The following is a 22,716-nucleotide window of genomic DNA, read 5'->3' as shown; positions in this document are numbered from 1 at the left end:
ATACTTTTTTAATTAACCATATTTCCCTGCCCAAATAGAAACATTTTTTACTTCTAAGTATGTTTTGAAACCAGCTTGATAATTGATAAATACATCACGGTACCTAGAGATATTTTCATACAGTATTGCATTTAATCTTGAATTTGTGAATGCTTCAGAACACAGAAATTAGGCAACTTAAAGGTGTTTTTGCCGAGTGATAACGAATTTCCTGGATTCTGCAATGAAAAAATGCTGCTAATTTTTTAATGCAACAATTCAATTTTCTCAAAAAAACCAGGGTGCATCTAATGAATTTTTCAGCAATTGAAAATAAATATCAATCCAGTTTCCCATCCAGCTAGTTATGAGTACAGGCTAAGGAGTGCGGAATTGTGTGAATTTTCATATCTGTAGATCCATCCTCTCATGGCTGCAAAATGCAATGTTAGCATGGCATGCGTGCCATTTACCGTGATAACAGACCTAATATTATATGAAAATATTCACAAAGTCACTTTAATAAAAGCATGGTAAGAGCAGGTTGAAAAAGATATGATGCTGAAATCAGTCAATTTTTGAAACATACTTTGAAGTTAAGTTGATGATCGAGGAATTATGATAGGTTATAAGAGGGATAATAGATGCAGTTTGTAACTGCAGATTAAGGAAATCCTAATCACCAAACTTAGCTTGCTTACTATGCTGTGAAACTAATATTAATTTGAATATTTTTCAGTGCATAGTGGAAATCTGAGAAAGGGCAAAAATACTTTCTGATAGGAGTACAATTTTCTAAGAATTGGTTGTGAAAATTTTAGATCTGCTTACAATTATTTATTATTTACCATAAAATGGTGAAATACCTGTATAATGCGAACTACCTGTAGTTCAGCACTATTATATTTACAATATAATCTTCAACTGAAAGAAACAGTGATCCAGAAGCAGAAACTTACTCTTTATGGATTGGAATTTATTTTCAAAGATTGAGAAACTGGAATTATTTTATGCTTTACTTTTTAGTCACATAATATTTTCTTCAATATCTATGATTCCACCTTATTCTTTTATCATTAAGATAAAATTTGCCTAGGGTCTTATGGAATAATGCATTATTAACAACACATGGCAAGTAGTGAGAAATTGAGTGAAAGAAGTGTTTGCAGGGCTACAAAGCTTGTCAGTATGAGCCAGCCTTCTTCATAAAAACAATTACAAAAGGTCGTGTCTAATGGGAATTGTGAATGCTTTGTTAATATTTTGAGATTAATTTTCTTATACATGCCAGTTTCTCCAATGGTTATGCATATGAAACTTTTTTTTTCAAAGTGTGTAGGTTTAAGGAAATTGGGTGATCATTTTCTAGTTAAAGTAGTATGAAAAATCAAAAATATTTTGAGTATATATTTTCATTAAAATGTAATGAGAAACACCTTCAATCTACACAAATAAATGAAGTAATTTCATTTTGCTTTATCAAAATTAGGTTATGTGTTTGTCAATAACACTGCAAAACATAATTTATTGTATACTGACTGGGACTACTCATCAAAACTAAAATTCTAAAATTATGTTAACCAATATAAACAATAAACTAGTGATTGTCTACAATAGACCACATAAAAATGAAGTACTACAACTGATGCATTCAATTTTGCAGGTGGTGACCATATAAAGGGGAAGTCATTAAGTCTCCCTCTTCAACCAGTGAGTGCAGAACAAGATTCAAACTCATCTAAACGCATTAACCGGAAAAAGCCATTGAGTAGAACACGGTCAACTGTTTTAAATTCCATAGCTCCCATTCCATTAGTAAAAGAAAGTGAAAACCACCAGTCACAGCTACCGAGGAGTGCTGGTTTGAGCTTGACCACTTGCAGTGGCATTGATAATTCTGGGCCGGAGAATGGACGCTTGGCACCTTCCCATAAGCATAATAACATCCCACAAGCCCCTCAAGAAGTGCAGTCATTTGCCAGCTATCATTCGCCATCCCCAGGCTTCAGCGCACTTCACCACCATACCCAAGTACATCCAATTCACTGTAGACAGCAGCAGTGGGGGCAGTTAGTGAGCCCAGAACCAGGGAACACATCTGCCTGGCCCCCAGAACCAGGGAACACGTCTGCCTGGCCCCCAGCAAGTCTCACCTTTGGAGACCGAATTCCTGGTGGTGAGAGGCCCTCGGATACTGAGAGGAGTGGAGAGGAAGTCAATCTGCACCGAAAACTCCAACGGCAGCTCACCCTGAATCCAAACTGTGATCCACGTCTCTACCAGTTGCAGGGTTATGTGCCGTCACGTCACCACCGGCCCTTGGCAAGGCATGCCAGTGGTGAAACTCACTTCCGATCGTCCCCCATACACCAGACAGCTGCCCACCAGAATGTGACGAGGATTGCATCGGCTCCAGACTCATTCCAAAGGTGGCCCCTGGTTGGCTCACGCTCCCATGGGCAGCAGCAGCAGCAGCAGCTGATGACACAGGCCCCACTCCCTCACCACCACCACATGCAGCGCCTGAGCAGCACTTCAGATCCACAGCTCAATCTTGGGGGAGAGGGAGAGACGACATTGGGCGAGGATCCTTTTGAGGGTGGATCATGGTTTCCATACACGTCAGAACCCCCTCCCAGCATCTGGTCTCCACGAGTCATCCAGTCATCTATTTCTGGGGTCACGCTACCCTTGTCCCACCCACCCTATTCAGATGACTCTGAAGAATCTCGTCGGAGATTACACTATCACCTTTCCTCAATTTTTCCAGAAGATCACGTTAGAATGGCTATGGATCTTTATCCAGATGAAACGAATCCTCAAAAAATATGTGCTGCCATCCTTTCCATGTTTCCCAAGTCATAGGTATGGGAATATGATTAAGAACTGGCAGTCTTCAAGTCAAACTGTATGAAATGTCTTGGATAACATTCAGTTAGGCTAAACGAACTGTGTAAACAAGTGAGATTTTAACTGCGCATTCATAGGTTAAATTAACCATTCGACTGACATAAATATGCAAATGTGATAACGTTAAAAACTTGCAACCATTATTAGACTATAATGTTGTATAGTTTAATATGCATTCCTTGTAAATTGTTGCTAATGACAATACTATGTATTGTTGGATTTTTGGGAAAGCTCTTGTAATTCTGGAAGGAAAACTAAGCAGGTTTTACTTCAGAAATGTTGTACACAAGAGCAATTAATATTGTGGTTGTCACGTGAATTCCCCAATGAAGCCATTTTCAATGAATTACACATTTGTGTATTTCAATGCATGTGCATTTGATATTGTCCGTATGTTGGTTGCTACTTAGTGAAAAAAATACAGAATTGTACATTACAAATTCATTCAGTTCAGGTCACAAAAAGTGTGATGAGGTAAAAAACAAATTTTTAAGGTATCTTTCATTATTCCGTAAATGTACGATAATTACAGTGTATATGTTTAGTTCTAATTCATAATCAATGGTGTATACTCTTGATTTTTATTATGCAGGCATTGGTTATATAACAGCATTTGTTTTCCATTCATTGTAGTTCATTTGCATTGCATTTGTTGAAGAATTTAGCTATGTAGATGAAGAAAATGGCTTCTTTATCCCCACACCACTGACCAATAAATATGTTAATGGTTTTCATTTACAGTGTTTTCTTTACTTTGTTTTATGGTATTCTAGTTTGTGACTTTACATTAAAATATTCTGCAATGCCAAGATTAGCTCATCAGCTATAAAATTGTTCAATTGCTCATTCCCAAGACTGTAAGCTTGGATTTGAACATTTATATTTAACATTTAGCGGCCAATATTAAAAACTTCAGAATGAAGGAAGAATGCTATGAATTTTTCTCTAAGCTTTTTTAATTGGTACAAATAGTTTCAACGAATAAGCGTCATCCTTTTGTACCCAGGACATATGAGGATGATGCCAATTCATTTAAACTAGTCTCCAAATAAAAGGTTCTGTGGAAAATACCTAGTTTTCTTCTTTCATTCAAAAATGAAATTCCACGTAGTCAAGCCTGATACCATCAAGTGTATATTGAAAACTTTGCTGGCACACCTATTATGTGCAATATGATGGCAAATACATGCGTATATGGTTTTAAGTAGTAATTTGAAAGGCCACTATGTAATGATCAGTTGATAGGATATTATCCTACAAAAGAAAGTTAACATTTTACTAGGAGGTGGTCCAGGAGCAATTACAGTTGCCGTTTTGATCTTTCTCGCCTCATTAATTAGCTCAAAGTGATGAATTTCACATTTAGGAGCTAGTATTGATGAGGGGATGATGAAGTAGGATTCTAGCTGCTTGAGTAGATTATTTGGATCTTATTGGTTAGAAATTATCTTTGAGTAATTTATACAAAACTATCTACTTAAACACTGTCAAAATTCATTTTTCTTAGCATAATCTGAATGAAACTAATCATTTGAAACCAAGCAGTTTTTCACAACCATTAGTTATACCATAATGAAATATTTGCATGCTTGTCGCAGAAATCTAAAAAGTGCTTCAGTGATAGTTCCTGACAACTGTAATACTTGTGTATGCTTAATGAGTGAAATTCCTCCTATGTGACCTAATTATACCTTTGTAATTTGTACCTTCTATCAACTGTCTCATCATCTAAACCTCCCATTTTGTTCTTTACTCTACCCCAATTACCCATTATTTCACCTTCTCTCATGTACCTCTCAGTTTTCCCTCCCCCCACCTATTTCTACCTTCTTTGAAATTTACTTGGATACTTCATTATCTCCCACCATATATAAAACACCACTTCATTTCTCTCCAACGTTTTCAATTCTTCTCGATTACAAATATCAAAAGCTTTTAATCTATATTCATCCCTCTCTGAAAGACCTGTTTTCAGACTCTTACAGTACCATCTTTCATTATTAAGTCCTTAATAAACTTTTCTTTATGATATGAATTACACCTGCCCTGAATTTCCTAATATCTTGAGCATCAGCCTAAAAGGTGATTCCCAAATTTAATAACCTCCAAATCAAAGTTAAGCCCAAATAGTGCAAAGATATAATTCCCAGACATTATTCATACCTCAAAATTTTATATAGTTCTCTGTAAATTCTACTTTTCCTCTCAATGTTAAAGCTTTTTTATTTCCTTCTCCCATCCTAATCACTCCTGTGATTCATAATACCTTTAAGCACATATCATTGCTATTATTTCCTTAAGATGCTCTTTTGATCCCATTATTAAGGTTAAGAACCTTTCGCCTGTAGTCCCAATCCCTACATCTTCAAGTTTTCATTAATATTCCTTCCTTTATACTTCCATTAAAGCTGCAGCTTTCACTTTGGCAATTTCATGCTCCTAATTATTTGCAAATGTATGTCATAATGACTACTCTATGATCAAAATCTGAACCCAGTCCAGGAAACTGTGCAAATTGATGAAACTTCCTAAAGCTTTGTATAACCATTGTGTAATTTAAATGATACCTACTTAATGAAGTTTTGATGGGTTTTCCACTGGGACTCGGCTGCCAAAATTGTGATGCTATCTCCACCATTGTCCTTAGGGCATTGATGTGGTTTATCATTTTTGCCATCCTTATACACCTTCTGCTTAGGCTCCGGTCACTTCTGATTGGTTGCCGCTCATGCTCTCTCTTCTTCTCAACAACTTCATTGGATTGAAGGCTCGATTTACTAATCGCATATTCTCTTACTCCACCGAAGTTTTTTCCTTCCAGATGGAATTATATCACCTCCTTTGTAAGAGGTTCAGTCATCCCTGCTGTCTATCCATCTCATTTCACTCATTCCTAATAGATCTTCACTGACCTTAATTTCTTTCTTTGGGCTTACTAACTTCCATGTGCTCAACATCATCCTAGCATTCCATTTCCCTATTGAAACGACAGCAGTAATGTTAATCTTCTAATTCACTTCTGTCATCTCATCAGTTAGGTGTCTGTGTGATGCTGACCACAAAGGACTTGCCTTCCCTCACTACTGGGTAGCCACCTAGCCTAGTTGGTTGTGTCCTGTAATGCCATGGTTTAATTATCTGCTTGATACTTTCCATATTATTTTTGCATGACTCAACATTCAGAGGGGCAAGGCAGTCCAGTGGGTAGCACTTGGTTACTGATGGAAGGGGTTGTGTTCAATTGCTAGTGACAATGCTGGGCACCCTAAGCTTCACACAAGCAGTCATTTTTTTCAGGTACCACATTACTTGTGAAACCACAGATTGCCGGGAAAGGAACAGCCCCCATTACCCTGATGTATGAATTCCATATGCCTTTGGGCTTAGTAGTGAGTGAGCTGCATCCTCAACCTTTGTAAAACAACCTTTGGATTGATTATTGTTTCCCAGTGAAATTTATTTTTCCTGTCATAATTTAGGGGAACATTGAAAATCAATAGAAATACATAAGTGTCACATTATATAGCTAGATACAGATTAAATGCTTGTGTCAGTGATCCAAGGTATGTCCCAGTCATAGAAAATGAAACATCTGAGAACATTATTGGTAATTGAATATGTGACATAACTGAAGAAACTGGTCATGTTGTAATAAAGTTTGATGAAATACACGTTTTTTTCCAATTTCTCAAACTTATAGCAATATATCAAATCCCCATTAACACATCGAAAGAAGACGTGTGTCACAATTTTATTGCTATTATGACTATGCTAAGAATGCAAAGAGGACAGTACTTATAGCTCTTACCAAACTAAACGTGAACGTGAAAATAAACGTGAACTAAAAGGTAAAATCATCAACATGAGCCAAATGTGATAAATAATTCTATATTTTCAGTGTTTATTAATTATTTCTCAATCTTGAATTTTGATATTGACATTTCCAGGGGCCTTATTCTGTAACTGTCAAGTCATCTGATGCTATTCTTCAAATGGCATCCTAAAGTGGATTCACAAGTTATCCCACAAAAGCACCAAGTGATAGCATTGGTAAATTGTATCGGTTACGACCGATGCCAATGCTTGGAACTATCATTTCAATCAATGCCATTGGTTTAAATGATAGTTCCCAGCAATTGAAAAACAGTAAGCCTGGATTATTTATGTTCACTGAATAGTTCTATTACATATTCTTCAGTTCAATTTTTAAAGTCATATAGCTCATATTTACCTCATATTTTATAATTATAATTTTTATATCATGAATAGGCTGTGGTAGGTAATAGAGTTTGATATGAAATTGTGATATGTTAACAGTAAGAGATAAGTTGGGTAAGATAATAGTTGAAACAAAAAAGATCCCAGAGAGATGGAAGGAATATATAGAAGAACTGTAGAGTAAAGAGCTAAGACCAACAAACTTAGATAAAACCTGTAGAAAGAAAATATGACTTGGATGAAGATAGCCAAGGTCCAGGCATACTCAACAATGAGATAGAAAAGGAATTATGAGAGATGAAATCAAATAAGGCAAAGGGGGTAGTAAATATTTTCGCGGAATGCTAACAGGTTTAGGAAAATGTGGGAGGAAGAGTCTATATGGACTGATTCATAGCATCTCGCTGGAAGACTTTGTGAAATCAGTGTTATTTCTTATTCCAAAAAAGATAAAGTTACATCATGTGAGGGCTACAGAACAATAGGTTTCATTTCCTACGCAGCTAAAGTTGTTCTCAGGATCATCAACAAAAGGATGGAGAGCAGTGCAAATGATTACTTAGGGGAAGATATTTGGTCTCAGGCGGGAGAAAGACAAGTGCGATGTCATTGCAGTAATGAGATCACTAATCGAGAGGAATATAGAACACAATCAGGAAGTATTTGCCTGTTTCATAGATTTTGAGAAAGCGTTTGATAGAGTGAATTGGGAAAAACTAATGGGTATATTGCAGAAAATAGGAATAGATTCAAGGGACAACCTGTACATGTCTCAGACTGCTGAGGTACGAGTGGGGAACGGGGAGTCAGGATGGGCAGTGTTGTCCATTATCACAGGTGCTGTTCAACGTGTACGTGGAGGAAATGATTATAGAGGCATGGGAAGAACTGGAGGTAGGAATGAAAGTCAGCAGGGAATTCATAAAATCAGTTAGGTTTGCTGATGACCAAGCTCAAGTTGGTCAGTCAGCTAAGGGGTTGCAAGCATTGCTGAGTGAATTGGAAATTCAGTGCGATAGATATGGGATGAGAGTCAATATAAATGAAACAAGAGTAATGTGATTTTCCAAAAAGACTCAAGGTCAAGGATAACATTAAAATAGGAGGGCAAAAACTAGAGTAGGTGGAACAGTTTATGAATCTCGGAAGTGTTTAGGACCGAAATGGTCAAAGTAGTGGAGACGTAAGGTAAAGAATTGCACACAGCAAAGAGTCTTTTGCAAGGAGTTGATAACAGGGGCATTGAGTAAGGATGTTAAGAAAATACTTGCCCAAACATTGATATGGAGCATAGTTATGTATGGCGTGGAAACATGGATGATATACATTGATTGGAGGCTTTTGAAATGTGGATATGGAGACGGTGAAATGGAGCAAATGCAAAACAAATGATAAGTGCTACATATGGCGGATGAGGAAAGGGGATTGTTCGGAGAAATTATAAGGAGGCAGGAATAATAGATGAAGGACATATTGATCAGCAGTGGGATGTTGAAGACTGTAATAGAGGGGAGAATGTTAGGCAAACGAAGAAAGGGCAGTCATAGGATATGGATGTAGTCCAGGATGAAGGGTGGAAGTGCACAGAGATGAAGAGTGCCTTGTTGTAACAAAATATTTATTTCGTAGTTGTGTCCATCAAAAACCTACATTAACCGGTGGATTACCTAATAATAATATTGAAATTGTGAAACAAGAAATCTTTGGCTATTTTGTAGTGAAGTATTATCATTTGCTGTGCAAATTCATTTGCCTCTGCAAACATCACTCATGTCACAAGTCATTAAATAAAAAGATTTGAATATGGAATTGCATTAAAAAGTAAAATCAAATTAAGACCAGTGTAAAGTATAATAATTTTTTCAAATTGAAACTCAATAACCTTCTCGTAAAATGTTATTATTCATGAAATAGATTTCTATATGACAAGCAACAGTAGTGCATTGTGTTTTTATTACAATCTATGATGTATATGTTGTTTTTCAAGCATGGTCATAGTTTTGAAATGTAGCTGTATTTTGTACTTTTCTTTGTGTTTGGTACCTCCCTTGCCTACATGATATGCATGATCAGTGAACAATGAAAATACTATTATTACCCTTTTAAAAGTTAAAGACTAGTTTCCTGGCACAGAATTTCTGTCCAACAACTCACAAATACTCTATCCTCGGCCGTACATAATAGTTTGAGTAAAAGTAGCTTTTGAACAAAATGCCATTTTGTTAAATTTATCAAACAATAATTGAATTCAAAATTCATTCCACAAAATATCAAATAATTAAGTTATGTAGCTATATTTAGTCAAATAAAACCAACTAAGAGAACTGCAGTAGTTCAGGTGTATAGCATTGGATTACTGACCAGAGGGCCTGGGTTCGCTTCCTGGGCCAGCCCCTCTAGGCATCTGCAGCTCCACTCAAGCTATGTGATTTTTCAGAGCAAATCTCCCTGGGAAACCATAACCGGAACAGGGTAAGGAACTGGCCCCCCTCTACCCTGATGTGTGCATTTCACATGCCATCGGGCTTAGTACTGGGTGAACTCTATCATCACCTACCAAACCGTTGTTCAGGTTGATTATTGTGTTTATGGTTTTTATGCCCAACACTCAAATAGCATTGGTGCCTTTTACTGAATAACTTCTGATGCCATTTCACATAGCTGATGCCATAATTGCATCCTCAAGAAAATAGCATCAGGTGCCATCGTTAGGAAATAACCCCCAGGCTACGGCAAGCATGGCAATACCTTGGACTCAAAAATGCACATTATCTTACGGCCCCGCGAATCACTATCAATATGAATTTCTGCACTCATTAATTTTGCTATACCTTTAGAGGGGCCAGTGATATTTTATTTATTTTGTATTAATCCAAAAACAGCACTTTTGACTTTACATCCGACTGTTTAACAATAATATAACAGTAGACAATTGCAAATATCCATACCCTAGATGGAGAAAAACCCATCTAGGTAGGAATTGAACCTAGTAGAAATTGACCACAGGGTTGGCTGGCAAGGACATTGCCCCGCCGCCACCGGGGCTGGTGAGCTGCTATTTTAGTATTGCTGCAGGGAAGCCCACTTGATAGGTTTACAGAAAAAATAAGACAATTGCTAGCCTACATGGCCCATTTATAAAGAACATCATAAAAATTGATACTACATCTACCTTAGGTTTTCAATGCTCAAATAAAGTTTCATAACATTTTAAATTCTCAACAAACTTAAAATGAGACAAAATTTCTTCACACAGTGGAACCACCCCACTTAAGAACTTATACATGTTATGCCTGTTAAGACTTTTAACAGGGCAAATTATTTAAAAGATATTTTAGAACTTTAATTTTAACCTTCTTAATTATCAGTCAATTTTAATGCCTTATATTGATTGAGTGTACACTTTTTCCTTTTTTTTTCACTTCCCATGTATATGAAACCCTGAAACACAAAAGCAACACAGTATTAATGATCAGTACTGGTGGGTTTGAATGCAATCACACCAGAAAGAAATTAGCTGAATATGATTTCTGAATCACTGCATGAATGCTTATGATGTACACACATACCAACAGGATAATTCACATGAATGTACCTCAGGTTCAATCTGTAGGATTGGGTGTATGTAGCACACATACACCCAAATTTTTATGTGCAGTTGTCTGCACATAAAAAAAGCACTCAACGCCTAGAGAACATTAATTAGCTCTTACAACATAAAAGAAATGAAACCCCATAAATTCACAAACACTTTTGCCAGGGCTGATTAAAAAAAAGATTAATAATAGATTATTACTAGAAAAAAAGTCAGAATAGTAGCCTAAAATGTTTCTTCATAAAGATCTAGGTTGTGAGTTACTCACCGAAAAATTTGAGAGTACAATTTTGTTCCACTTTTATTTTCTGAGCATGTGTCTTATTATCTAAGCTGCATATTTGAATAGTAAGGGCTGTTTTCTTAAATTTACATATAGGTGGATCAGAATAAAGTTTGATGCATGCAGCACCATTTATGGATTGTTTCTGAGACCACTTAAGTTTTTATTTTGATTCAGTATTTGCCTGTCAGTGAATGCAAATTAATGTCTGTAAAAATTGCTGTTCCCGCCAGTTGTGAAGTGCATGCTGAGATTTGATTTTTGTGTGCGGAAGGATCACCAGCTCCCCAGTCACCGAGAGTTGTGCCTAGTTTATGGACCTACAGTAATGAGTAAAGGAAAGATTACACAATGGTGTCGAGACTTTGAAAATGGCCACAGTAATATGCATGATGAAGAGAGAAGTGGCAGGCCCAGTATCCAGACCCATGAAATCGTTCAACAAATTTACCAAGAACTGGGACCTGATTGATGATTAGTGTCTGATCAATTTCCTCTTGTTGGACACACCACTATTTATATTATTGCTGCAGAAAACTCTAATATCACAAATTGTGAGCAACATGGGTACCAAAAATGCTCACCAACCCACAAACAACACAAGAGCAAAGAATGTTAAGTGGGCAAGCATTTCTTTACCCCTGTAGAACATTTTGATCACCCACCCTACAGTCCTGACCTTGCACCTAGCAACTATTTCCTCTTCTTGCACTTGCCTTGCAATGATTCGAAGGCGACAATGAACTCAAGACAGCCATTTTCAACTGGTTAAATTCCCAGGCAGCAAACGTCTATGCTGAGGGATTAAAGAAGCTAGTTCAGCATTACAAAAATTGATTACATGTGAATGGAAACTATGTAGCAAAGTGAAGTACGTTTGCAGGATACTAAAATCATCAACAACTTTACGGACAAATATATTTTTTAATGACCAAACAGCCCTTACTTTTACAATATGCCTTGTATTTTCAAGGGCCAGGCTACAATTCCAAGTGATGACTCTGAACATCCTTAAGATTCACCCAAACTGCATGACTTTTCTGGTACCTGATATAGATGGGAAACCACAGACAGCTCATGGAAAAGAATTGCCTCTTCCTCTAACCTGATGTGTTCAGTTCAGTTTCAGTTTTAAAGGTTTTTATTCCATAATCATAATAAAGACAGAGATATTATAATAACCACATTATAATAAGAAAAACATTAACAATCTGGTACCCCCATTTTAGGAACAATCCCTTTTCAGGGTGAACAGAAAGATAGTAGCAATGGTGGAAAGACCTTGATATATTTACATCAGGAGCAGCATTGACCCAGTATTCACCCTCGGGCAAAGGGAAACCCACAAAACTTTCACCAGACTGCACCTGATGTGTTTATTTCATCAACTGTATGGTTAGTATTCCAAGAGCTCTCTACCCTCACCTATTGGGCAAGAGCCTTGCCTAATTGACAAACAATGTTCCTGTAAAATCACCCATTAAATCTACTTTCACCCACACATTAATTCAATCTTGAATTGATTAATGGGCATTATTTGGACATGGTTAATTTGCTGACTCAAGGTTACATATCTAGTATCTATTCTGCCCTGGAGAAGCAAGAGAGACTGTAATGGAAGAGCTTGAAATTTTGTGATTAAATTCTTTTAATTTTATGAAATTAATTTGCTCATATCAAGGCTTTTCTAATATAAAATTATTGAAAACATAAATAAGCAATAAATATGGCACTTTAAAAATTTAAATAACATTTTAATCATGCAATGTAACTGCAACTAATAAAATATGACACAGCAAAAAATACATATCGTACTGCATTTCTATTATACATTTTATATCATTGCCATTGAACCTTATTATTAGATAATCTACCAGTTAAGGTAGGTTTTTGGATGGACACAGCTACTAAATAAATATTTTGTGACTCCTAACAAAATACAAAATCCAGTATCCTACTCTACATCAGGTCCCTCTTCATCTCCGAGTACTTTCCTCCTCTCTTCACCCCGTCCAACATCCCTATCCTGTTCCTTCCCTTTCCTCGTTTGCCTAACATTCTCCCCTCAATTACAGTCTTCAACATCCCACTGCCGGTCAATGCCCCCTTTATCTACTTTTCTTGCCTCCATAGGATTTCTCCCAACAAACCCCTCTCTTCACCTACCATACCAAGTACTTCCTCATCCTTTATATCATTATCTGACTGAAAATAAAAGCCACTTGATTACATAAAGCACAAATTACTTTAGTGCAAAATTATAAGAGCCTCCCTTCCGCATGCGTCTTGCTTATCTAGGACCCACAGCTGAAATACTTGCGTGTCTGCCAGTTGTGGGTATCATTATCATTTATTAATAGATGGTTAAATACCACACTAGATATCAATATGACAAAAAGCACAATATTACCAGTATACAAGTACCTTGTACATAATTTTATACATTGAACTACAATGCCAAGTCATTAGTGTCAGTCTCAAGAACTTTATTGGCACAGTAAAAAGGCTGGATTGAAATGCCAATGTATATTAAGTTTTGCAGCAGCACCACTTGTGAAATGTAACTAAATACCCTCCAGTGTATACATTTAAGATTTATTGGGTAATTTTTTTAGGAAGTGCTTTCTATGATATATTAAAACTCTGTTGCTTACTAGTGACTCAAAACTGATACTTTCAACATTTTTAAAAACTGCCACCTTTTTCTATGCCTGATGTGGGAAAAAATACATAATAGTAAATATATTTCTGGTGAATGGGTTACGCTTATTAGACGAAATTATAACTGTGTACCCCCAGCCCATTGATGCAGACTGGTTTTAGAGAACATTTTGAAGTAAAAAAAAGTGCGTCATATGGGCAAGAAAATACAGTATTTAGTTCAGGCAAAATGATATTTAAGTACTCTAAATAGTTAGCTAACATTCTAAAAGAGATATGAGGTTAGACATGCTCTCCAACCTCACAACTTAGGATCATGCTTGCTAAATTTTTCTATTTTATTTGATTCATACTACAGATATTTAACAGTATTTTTAGCACTTACTTCAGCTTTTTCAACAGCTTTGCTCTTCTCATCCGTGCTTCCTCCATCCGAGTCATTCCCATTACCACCATCATCAAAACTGCACTCTATCCTGGAATGTTTCCCATTGACAGTTTCTGCAGCACTTTTTGCCTCCATTTGAATTCTCACCATCTTAGATTGAGGGCATTCCAAAAAAGTTCTTAAGTAAGGATGAAATTTAGGATTTTTTTCCCGAGAGTGGCACTTGGAAACATAACTCTTGGCTACTGTATTTGGAAATATCTTACAATCCTCATCTTCATTTGAGTGCCGTGATTCACACTGAATCAAGGCAGAAATGTTTGTTCCTGCAGAAAGATTTATTGTGAAATTCTATCCTTTTACATGAATACATTAGAGAACAATCTTTAGACTGATTCCCTATGAAAGTTTAGTACCCCTTTCAAGAAGAGTACTCACCTCCTATAAAGAAAGACTAATTAAGCAAATATTTGCTTCACCTTTGGCCAATGAACCCGTCATTTTTTCTCATTTGATATTTCTCTTTATAGCAATATTTTTTCCTTGGAATATATTAAATTTTGCTAGGTCAAAAATTGGTCACAAGAGGTAAGCATAATATGGTACTTGAAAATGATTTTCAATTATTACTTTTCTTGTACAAGTGAACTCCTATTTTCCTATCAATAGTAGACTGGAAAGCTTAATCAGAAATATTATGTTCTTATTTTTTAGGAGAACCACATTAGCCTATTCACCATTTTGGAAGCAATCTTTAAAAGTTGAACACACCCTTTAATGAAAGTCATGGCTTTAATATTCCAAAGTAAATTTGTTCACAAATTACTTAGCTTACTGGTGTGGATTTTACTAAGAACAATAATTTGTTCAGGTATCATGGGAAAATTTCGCAAGCTAAATAAAATCAACAGAATTCTAAAAGTAGATATGCTTTAGTCAATAGACCAGCACAACCAGGGGGATTTTGCAATGTTTTGGAGTTGATACCCACCATTAATTACACTGGTTAATCATCCTCAAGGCAATATTTACTAACAATTAACAGGTTGGTTGCCATTAGCATTTAAAAAAAATTATCTGGTGATCAAAACAATATTTTGAGATTCCATAGACAATGACTATACCAAAACAATGTACCACTCTTCAAAAATGCATTTTCTATTTATAATAGCTATCCCCCCATATACAACAACCTTGACGTAGAGGAAGGACTTGTGTGTTCCGATGACCCCCTAGAGCTGTGCTGGCAACAGCAATAATATTTGCTCCTGGTTGGGTCACCCATGACAGATAGGTATAAGGATAGGAGTCAAACAAAAGGTAGTCCACGCAGTGTGTGTTCTTTAGTGAGGCGGCTACAAAGGCATCCGACTCCAGAGCGGCAGCAATTGAGTGATAGTGTCACGTTAAAAACATTATTGAGGAAGTCAACAAAAAACCACCTCAATTAAAACCCCATGAACAGATGATGGACAGGATTATTAGAATTATTCCTAGCAACAGGACTTGGCCCAATTGCCCATGAATTGTGCCAGTGAGATAGGCAAGGCTACTGTGGTCAATATCTCAAAAAATCCTTGCAAAGCAAAATCAACAGTTTCAGCACAGAATATCACTGAATTAGTTATAATAGGGACAGGAAAAATTAGGACAATTTCGAGGATAGGAAAATTAGAAAATATAAAGAGAGATATGGAGAGAGGCAATGTGGATGTTTTAGGTCTGTGCAAGGTGAGATGGAAGGAAAGTGGTATTAATGCAGTGATAGTTATAGCATAATATACAGCAGAGGGGAAGAGTACCAGTGGGGGGTGGCTATAATATTGAACCAAAAGATAAGAAGAAGTAAAGTAAACATAAATCAAGCACCTGATAGAATAATATAAGTAGAAATAAAAATGGAACCAATGTCACTGTTCAGGTATACCTGCCAAGCAGCAACCATAGAGAGAAGTAGATAGGGTAAATGATCAGTTAGAAGATATAATCGCAGCTGTTCCTGGAGGGAAACATCTGTAAGTGATGGGAGATTGGAACACAACGGTGAAGGAAGAGATGGTAGTGAGGTGGGAGGACTATGATTTAGGGACAAGAAATGACCATGGGGAGAAAGCAATAGATTTCTGCAGAAGAGAGGGGTTTATCATCACTAACACACCTGATTTAGACACCACAAAAGGTATAGGTACACATGGAAAATGCCAGAGTACTCAGAAAAAAATTACCAGACTATATTATGGTTATGAACAGTTTGATTAATTCACTGTTTCCAAAGAGTGGATACAGGCTCTAGTCACAATTTATTACTTATGAAGCACAGCATTCAAAAATATAAAACAGGATGGGGGGGTAGTAGTTTTGAGGGGAGGCGACCGACAGCTAAGGTCATTTGCGCCATAGGGGATGGACAGGAAAGGATGAAGGGTGGAGAGAAACCCGGCGTCGGCATTAGCCTACTCTTTACGAAAGGCGCCAAGGGGTCCGCAGTTTAACGTCCCATCCGACGGACGGCGTACTCCCTCCACAAAGCACCTCAAGTAGGGATCGAGATACCTCTGAAAAATATTCAACACCACCGGGATTTGAACCCGCGCCCTCAGGGTGGGAAGCCAGTACGTTAGCCCCCGCACCATCTCGATCCCCAACAGGATGGGTGATTTAGGAACTGAAAAGACAAGAAAGACTACCAGCAGGTTGTACAGAAAAGTATGAGTGAAGTAGGTACAATGAAGATGGGAATACATCAAAAAAGGGATATCAAAAGCCAAAAGTAACCAAGGGAATTGTGAATAGGAAAAAGACAAGGAAACTATGAATTATGGATGAGATGATTAGAAAGATAGACAAGATAAAAAAACAGAAAATGCACATAATGGATTCCTAATTTTTAATAACCCTTATTTTAGGATTTTGGGCACTTGTTTTAGCATTTGCTCCCGATTATACACAGCATTAATGCAAGCCCAACAAAAGTCCCATCCATAAAATATATTCACCCAATTTTTATTAAGAGGGTATTTGAGCCTGAAGATGCCAGTTTCTAGCTCCCTATCGCCTATGCAGAGTGGAGGGTATTACTCAACAACTGCATAAAGTTATTTACATCATAATGATATTTAATATGTCATGGCAAACTGGCAACAACTTCTCTGGAAATTATGAAATAATCTTGAGTGGATTGAGTGATTTTCTTCGGAAACCTGTCATTAAAAAAGTGTTATTAAATTGAAAATAAGTGTATGGAATGTATGTATATAAGCAGAAAGCATTCACCAATCAAAGTATTTCATGGATGTATCTATTTTAGAACGGAGATAGTTTTTGAAAAGTATTTGTTGTTACTATTATTTTAAAAAAAGTAAAAATACTCGAGTCATTGTTCTACATGTTATTCGTGTACCTACTACATCTGCATTCCAACTCAAAGGTCTCAGATTTGAGCATAACCTACATATTCATGATGCCCAACCTTGGTTGTTCAGCCCAATGGAAAACTGATGACAAATCAAATGTGATTTCATAGTTACCAAGACAGCACACAAGTCATCAGTGTGAATCTTTCAAATTCATATACTTTGCTATATTAAAATGCCTGCACACCAATACTTGTCCACTGGCTACCAGCTGAGGATTATTAGCTACGGAGTCAATGGCACATTCCTAAGTAATAACCTTACCTGCCAATTCATCTCCCATTTTCTTGGATTGTCTCAGACTCTCTCCCTTTCTCAATTTTTCTTCTTTAATTTTCCAGCAACCTTTCGTAGTAGGGTATATGCATGACCTTTCGGAGCTTCCTTCCCTGCTAGTTATGTTAATCAACTCCTCTTCCTCCATATTTTGCATTTTTTTAATATTAATAGGAGTCAAAAGTTCATGCATTTCTAATGGTTCATTTATGGGGCATTGACACAAAGTTATATCCCCTGGAAGCTCATATTGATTCGCTATGCTTACAATCTTCTGATGCAATGGGTAGAAATGGGGATTTTCAACATATGACACCATTCTCTGCAAATCATCAGATAAATTATTAAAATAAATAGCAAAAAATTAAAGTTTATTGAGAAATTAACACATTATCCAGAATTTTAGATTCCATGACATGTCATGATTCAGTAATTCTTTCATCCACTGAAGATGCATTTAAAAACAGGCTCTCTCAATTTTAATGAAGATAGTTAAGAGGGATGAAAACAGACAGGGCTCGAAATTGCATGCCATTTTGCTCTAGCATTCAGTTTGTATTTACTTCTAAGGGCTTCAATGAAATTATCAGCTTAAAAGTTTTCATTTTCCTGTTAAATGGGTTGCTTTCAATGGGTATACCCCTGTAGGGTAGCAACATACCATAATTCATGTTCAATACTATTTAAATATGAAATACATTGTAGCACCACTCATATTAAATTTGTAATCTTAAGAGTTATATTAATGCATGATATCCATGAAAAAGGGCTGTTTCTTTTAATTAAGAACATGCATGGTAAAATTATGCCATAATAACGATGGATCAGGCTTATTATAGTGCACTGATATGGATGTAACCTTCATTTTGTTATGCCTCTGATAGATGCTATAGTATATAAAAAAACCATAAACATAGTAACCAACCCAAAGGCTGGTTTGGTAGGTGATGGTAGAGTTCACCCAGTGCTAAGCCCAATGGCATGTAAAATTCACACATCAGGGTAGGGGGGCAAGTTCCTTTCCTTGTGCCAGTTATGGTTTCCCAGGAAGATCTGGTACCCGAAAAAATCACATGGCTTGGGTGGAGCTGCAGGTGCCCTGAGACTTGCCCGGGAATCAAACCCTGGACCCTCCGGTCAGTAGTCCAATGCTCTACCCCCTGGACTACCGGGACCCACACTACAGTATATATCTAAAAAAATTGTAATCTAGTATAAATTGCATAAAGTAGAAACTGACGAATCACTAACCTTTAGTCCTAAACAGGAACATGAAAAGCCCAATACTTCCATAGTTATATCCCTCAGCCCAGCTAAAATAATTATTGGAACACGATGAACAGTTGCTTGCTGTACTATGTAATTCATCATGAAAGCTGGTTCCATATCGTCACTCACAAGAGCTGAGAAAAGATTGTGATTTTCTATTGCAGAAATCACCCCACTCATTCCACAAACCAATTGTTTCCTAGAATACAAGAACAGTCTTAAAGAGCACCCATAACTATGTAAATATGGCCCTACAAGGATATTTTGATCACAAAAATCCCCTTAAAAAAAGATCCATAAAATTGCTAATGATGGGGTTCGTGGTACCAGTGGTAGTAATAAACACTATTTTTATTTTTCCTGTCCTGGTTCAAAGACAAATCTATAAATCAAGAAAACGATTGAGAAATATCAATTTAAGTTCCCTTGGATAAAATGTATGCACATATCACCAAGTTTATTGGTAGGGAATTGGTTGATAAGCTATTGAAATGTTTGGTTCATTTTATCATAGACCTGGGGCCATAAACTACATCATCATTCTCAACTGCAGCTTGCCCTCCCTTTTCACACTCAAAATTACAATTTTTATGTCTAAGTTCATAACAATTACTTATCTCAGATAGAAATTGAAGATGTAATTTCCTCTCAGATTTCACCATGTATATATCAGCATTTTTAAATGTTTTCTTAATTTGATAACACAACCTAATGATAAAAATAATAATTACCTTAGACCCTTACTGACATCCTCCAATTGTTGCCCCTTTTTGGCATTTATTTCATCCTTAGTAATTCCCCTTAATACTGACCATGGAGCTCTAGTAGTTACTCGTTTGGCAGGGGCTAGAAGTCTAATGACAAAGGATACATCAAAAACAATTTAATTATCACTGAGACCGGCAATAAAAAATTCATTATGTCTCCTTACCTTTTCATTATTTCTTCCAACTCGGAGACATTAGTACAAATTGGCCTGTAAACATAAAGTGATATGTTTCATTTCATATAATTCAAGTTATCAAATTATGCAACAAATGACAGTTATCACTGGCACAATACAAGAAATTCTACTGACATCTGTTAAATGCTTGAAAGAACAAGAAAATGTGCCCATGAGCTTCAACATATGCAGTTAATTCTACTTAAGAAGTCTCACCGCATAGTTAAAAGGTAAATAAAATGGCTGTTTAAGCGTCTACTTCGACACAATATATATAAAGCAAGCTATTCTATTCTGTGGATGAATGCCTACATCCATAGCTTTTATTTACATGTCTAGTATTGACTCGTTCCAGCTTCACCTGAACAGTGATTTTTCAGGAACTAAAACTGTCTGGGAAACCATACTGAACACCCTACCCTGATGAGCAAATTGCACATGCAGTTGGGATTAGTATCGCGTGAAATTTACCATCAACTATCAAACCTACCTTCGGGTTGATGGCTGTGTTTACGGTTTTATATTTGAACATTTAAATCACCGAGAAAAGAAGACATTATTAAATGAATAGGAGTCAAATCCATTACCTCCACATTAGCTATCAATCATGTGGTGTAGTAGTTTTTAGGGGAGGCGACCAACTGCTAAGGTCATTCGCGCCATTAGGGATAGATGTTAAAAAAGGAAGGGTGGAGAGAAACCCGGCGTCGGCATTCGCCACGGGTTCCGCAGTTTAACGTCCGAATCGACGGATGGCGTACTCACTCTTAAGTCCTCTCCAAAGAGCACCTAAAGTAGGCATCGAGATACCATAAAAATATCGGCCGTCTCCACGATTCGAACCCAGGGTAGAAAGCCAGAACGCTAGCCTCCGCATCAATCCGATCTCAATCATGTGGACTATTAAGAATAACCGCCACTTTTCTCATTTCCATAATACTGCGGCCTTTCAGATGCGGTGCGTCATGTTCTCTACATGTGTCTTTGGGGGCGAAGACCTTGAGTGGCATGTCCATGTGATAGAATCATTTCCCCTCCTTACTATTCCTTCTTACTTAGCAGGTTATTGATACATTTTTACTACATTCTAAGGTACATATATATGTTAGTAGATAGCTTTATATATTTCCATGCGTGTAAGTTAAAAATGATTTCGCATGAACATGCATATACGCCACTGTGGACGCATGTGTGCATAAATATGTTGGTTTCGCATGTGGTTTTATTTCTTTTACAGGTGATGACCTAACACCCTCCGCCATACACCTTTGCGGGGTATTATTCAGCTATATAATACTCATCTAAACATACTTAATTACCCAAGCAAACAGACGCTTCCCAGAAAAATTACTTATATAATAATTATAGAATTAAATTAAAAGAAATAATTATAAAATATACACTATTTATCATTTAAAAAACTGATAGAAACTAACTTCCAATAATGAGAAGTGTGTGTATTATTGATGTAATATGAATCATATGTATCTATCACGACATTACGTATATTTTTATCTGTAAGTACATTTAGGTACATAAAATTTACTGAAAGCATTATTCCCAATTTCACAATATTAAAAGATCTAAAAACAAAGATTAACCGCACATTTAAACAAGTTGTAACATAATGAATTATTTAATTACCGAATTGATACATAAGGGGACGACATAGCTTTCCGTAAGCTCTTCTTAGGCAGAGAGCTCCTTTTTGACAAAGATGATTTCATCTCTTTAGCAGAAAGCGTTCTGACTTCCATTGTTTAGATCCTGAAATAAAAAAGTACCTCACAGCATGGTTTAAATATTAGTAAATGATCGTATCCCCAAATAACCCTTATGGTATGATTCTGTAGGTTTCTGAGAAGAATGAAGCTCACAGGTGGAGCGATCTTGAAACACCGGTAGAATTGGCTTAGACGTCAAAAAAAAGGATACCCCTTCAATTGAGATACATTCACAACATATTCCTTAAATCAATCATTCACATTAATTCGTTGAATATAACAATCGCATGGCTTCGACCCTTAAACATCGAGTAAAACGAACCAACTTGGATATTTCCCTTGCAGTACCTACGATCAGAATTACGCATGAAAATACTATGATACGAAATTTGTTAGAAAGTTTCTGAAGTAGAAGAATTAGGAAAACTAAAATTTCTTTTTAGTCGCCTTAGTGGAACACCAGCATGTGCTAAATCAACAAACCGAGCTTCGTTCTAGCTGGCTCCTCTACAAACTATATTTGAAAAAGTTAACCATTTGAACCACATGAGCGACCTATGAAACTCGTCTGGTCCGTTCCCCGCAATCGCATTTTCAAAATAACGAACGGACTGAAACGGACCGTCACTTGAGTGGGATGGTGGTACATGTGTCACCGCTCATCGTAATCAGGGCCATGTCATTGGTGGAGACCATCGGTCAGAAATGTAAATTAAGAAAGACAAATAGGACAAGCCACAATTCCACATGGCATTCTGTATGCATTGTAGGCGTTTGAAAATTGTAAATTGACATGAATAATTATCTCTTATTGATCTATAGACACAATATTAGCAGCAATAAAAACTTACTTTGGTTGATACTGAATTCTTTTTAGCAATGTCCATGCTTAATTGATTAAGGTTTTCAAGCACAAGAGAAAGTTCACATTCACGTCGACGCATTGCATTTTGATTTATTATTGTAATATTTGAGTTTCTAGTTCAGACTCATGTTTTTAGCACTTCAGCCTAATTTCTATATAACTTTGTAACTGATTTCTTTGTAAGTACTATCA

The 22,716-nt window shown here is 36.5% G+C and overlaps 2 protein-coding genes across 5 annotated transcripts in view; one reads left to right on the top strand and one right to left on the bottom strand.

Annotated features, from left to right (window-relative positions):
* The window catches only part of LOC139685682 (endoribonuclease ZC3H12A-like), a 104,742-nt gene extending 101,132 nt beyond the window's left edge, over positions 1-3,610 (top strand). For both annotated transcript variants that reach the window (XM_071582660.1, XM_071582661.1), the window contains exon 6: positions 1,643-3,610. In XM_071582660.1, the coding sequence (XP_071438761.1) occupies positions 1,643-2,844 (1,202 nt within the window). In that variant the 3' untranslated portion in view covers positions 2,845-3,610. The remainder of the gene's footprint in view (positions 1-1,642) is intronic.
* On the bottom strand, positions 2,474-22,217 carry LOC139685683 (uncharacterized). Of its 3 annotated transcripts, none has more exons than XM_071582665.1 (8): positions 21,813-22,217; positions 21,580-21,702; positions 19,924-19,968; positions 19,724-19,846; positions 18,975-19,191; positions 17,712-18,045; positions 14,032-14,360; positions 2,474-2,532 (listed from the first exon to the last, which is right to left on the bottom strand). In XM_071582665.1, exons 2-8 carry the CDS (start codon positions 21,690-21,692, stop codon positions 2,515-2,517), a joined length of 1,179 nt encoding a protein of 392 aa, XP_071438766.1. In that variant the 5' UTR covers positions 21,693-21,702; positions 21,813-22,217; the 3' UTR covers positions 2,474-2,514. The 3 variants fall into 3 exon arrangements, with proteins under 3 accessions (XP_071438766.1, XP_071438764.1, XP_071438765.1); XM_071582663.1 differs by lacking the exon at positions 2,474-2,532 and adding an exon at positions 10,226-10,548; XM_071582664.1 differs by lacking the exon at positions 2,474-2,532 and adding an exon at positions 10,226-10,548 and having other exon boundaries at positions 21,580-22,217.
* Between the last annotated feature and the right edge of the window lie 499 nt (positions 22,218-22,716).

This window comes from Hetaerina americana, unplaced genomic scaffold (assembly GCF_022747635.1).
Source record: "Hetaerina americana unplaced genomic scaffold, ioHetAmer1.1.p SCAF_12, whole genome shotgun sequence".
Taxonomy (NCBI): Eukaryota; Metazoa; Arthropoda; class Insecta; order Odonata; family Calopterygidae; genus Hetaerina; species Hetaerina americana.
The sequence above is the reverse complement of the archived record's forward strand: the minus strand, read 5'-3'. Positions and strand labels throughout refer to the sequence as shown.

Bases quoted from the DNA above. Each gene is read 5' to 3' on its own strand.
- LOC139685683 (XM_071582664.1), bottom strand. From the start codon at position 21,692: ATGGAAGTCAGAACGCTTTCTGCTAAAGAGATGAAATCATCTTTGTCA. The intron at 19,192-19,723 runs GTAATTATTATT...CTTGTATTCTAG, and splicing joins GATGTCAGTAAGGGTCTAAG to GAAACAATTGGTTTGTGGAA. The intron at 14,361-17,711 runs GTAAGGTTATTA...ATCTTTCTGCAG, and splicing joins AATGGGAGATGAATTGGCAG to GAACAAACATTTCTGCCTTG.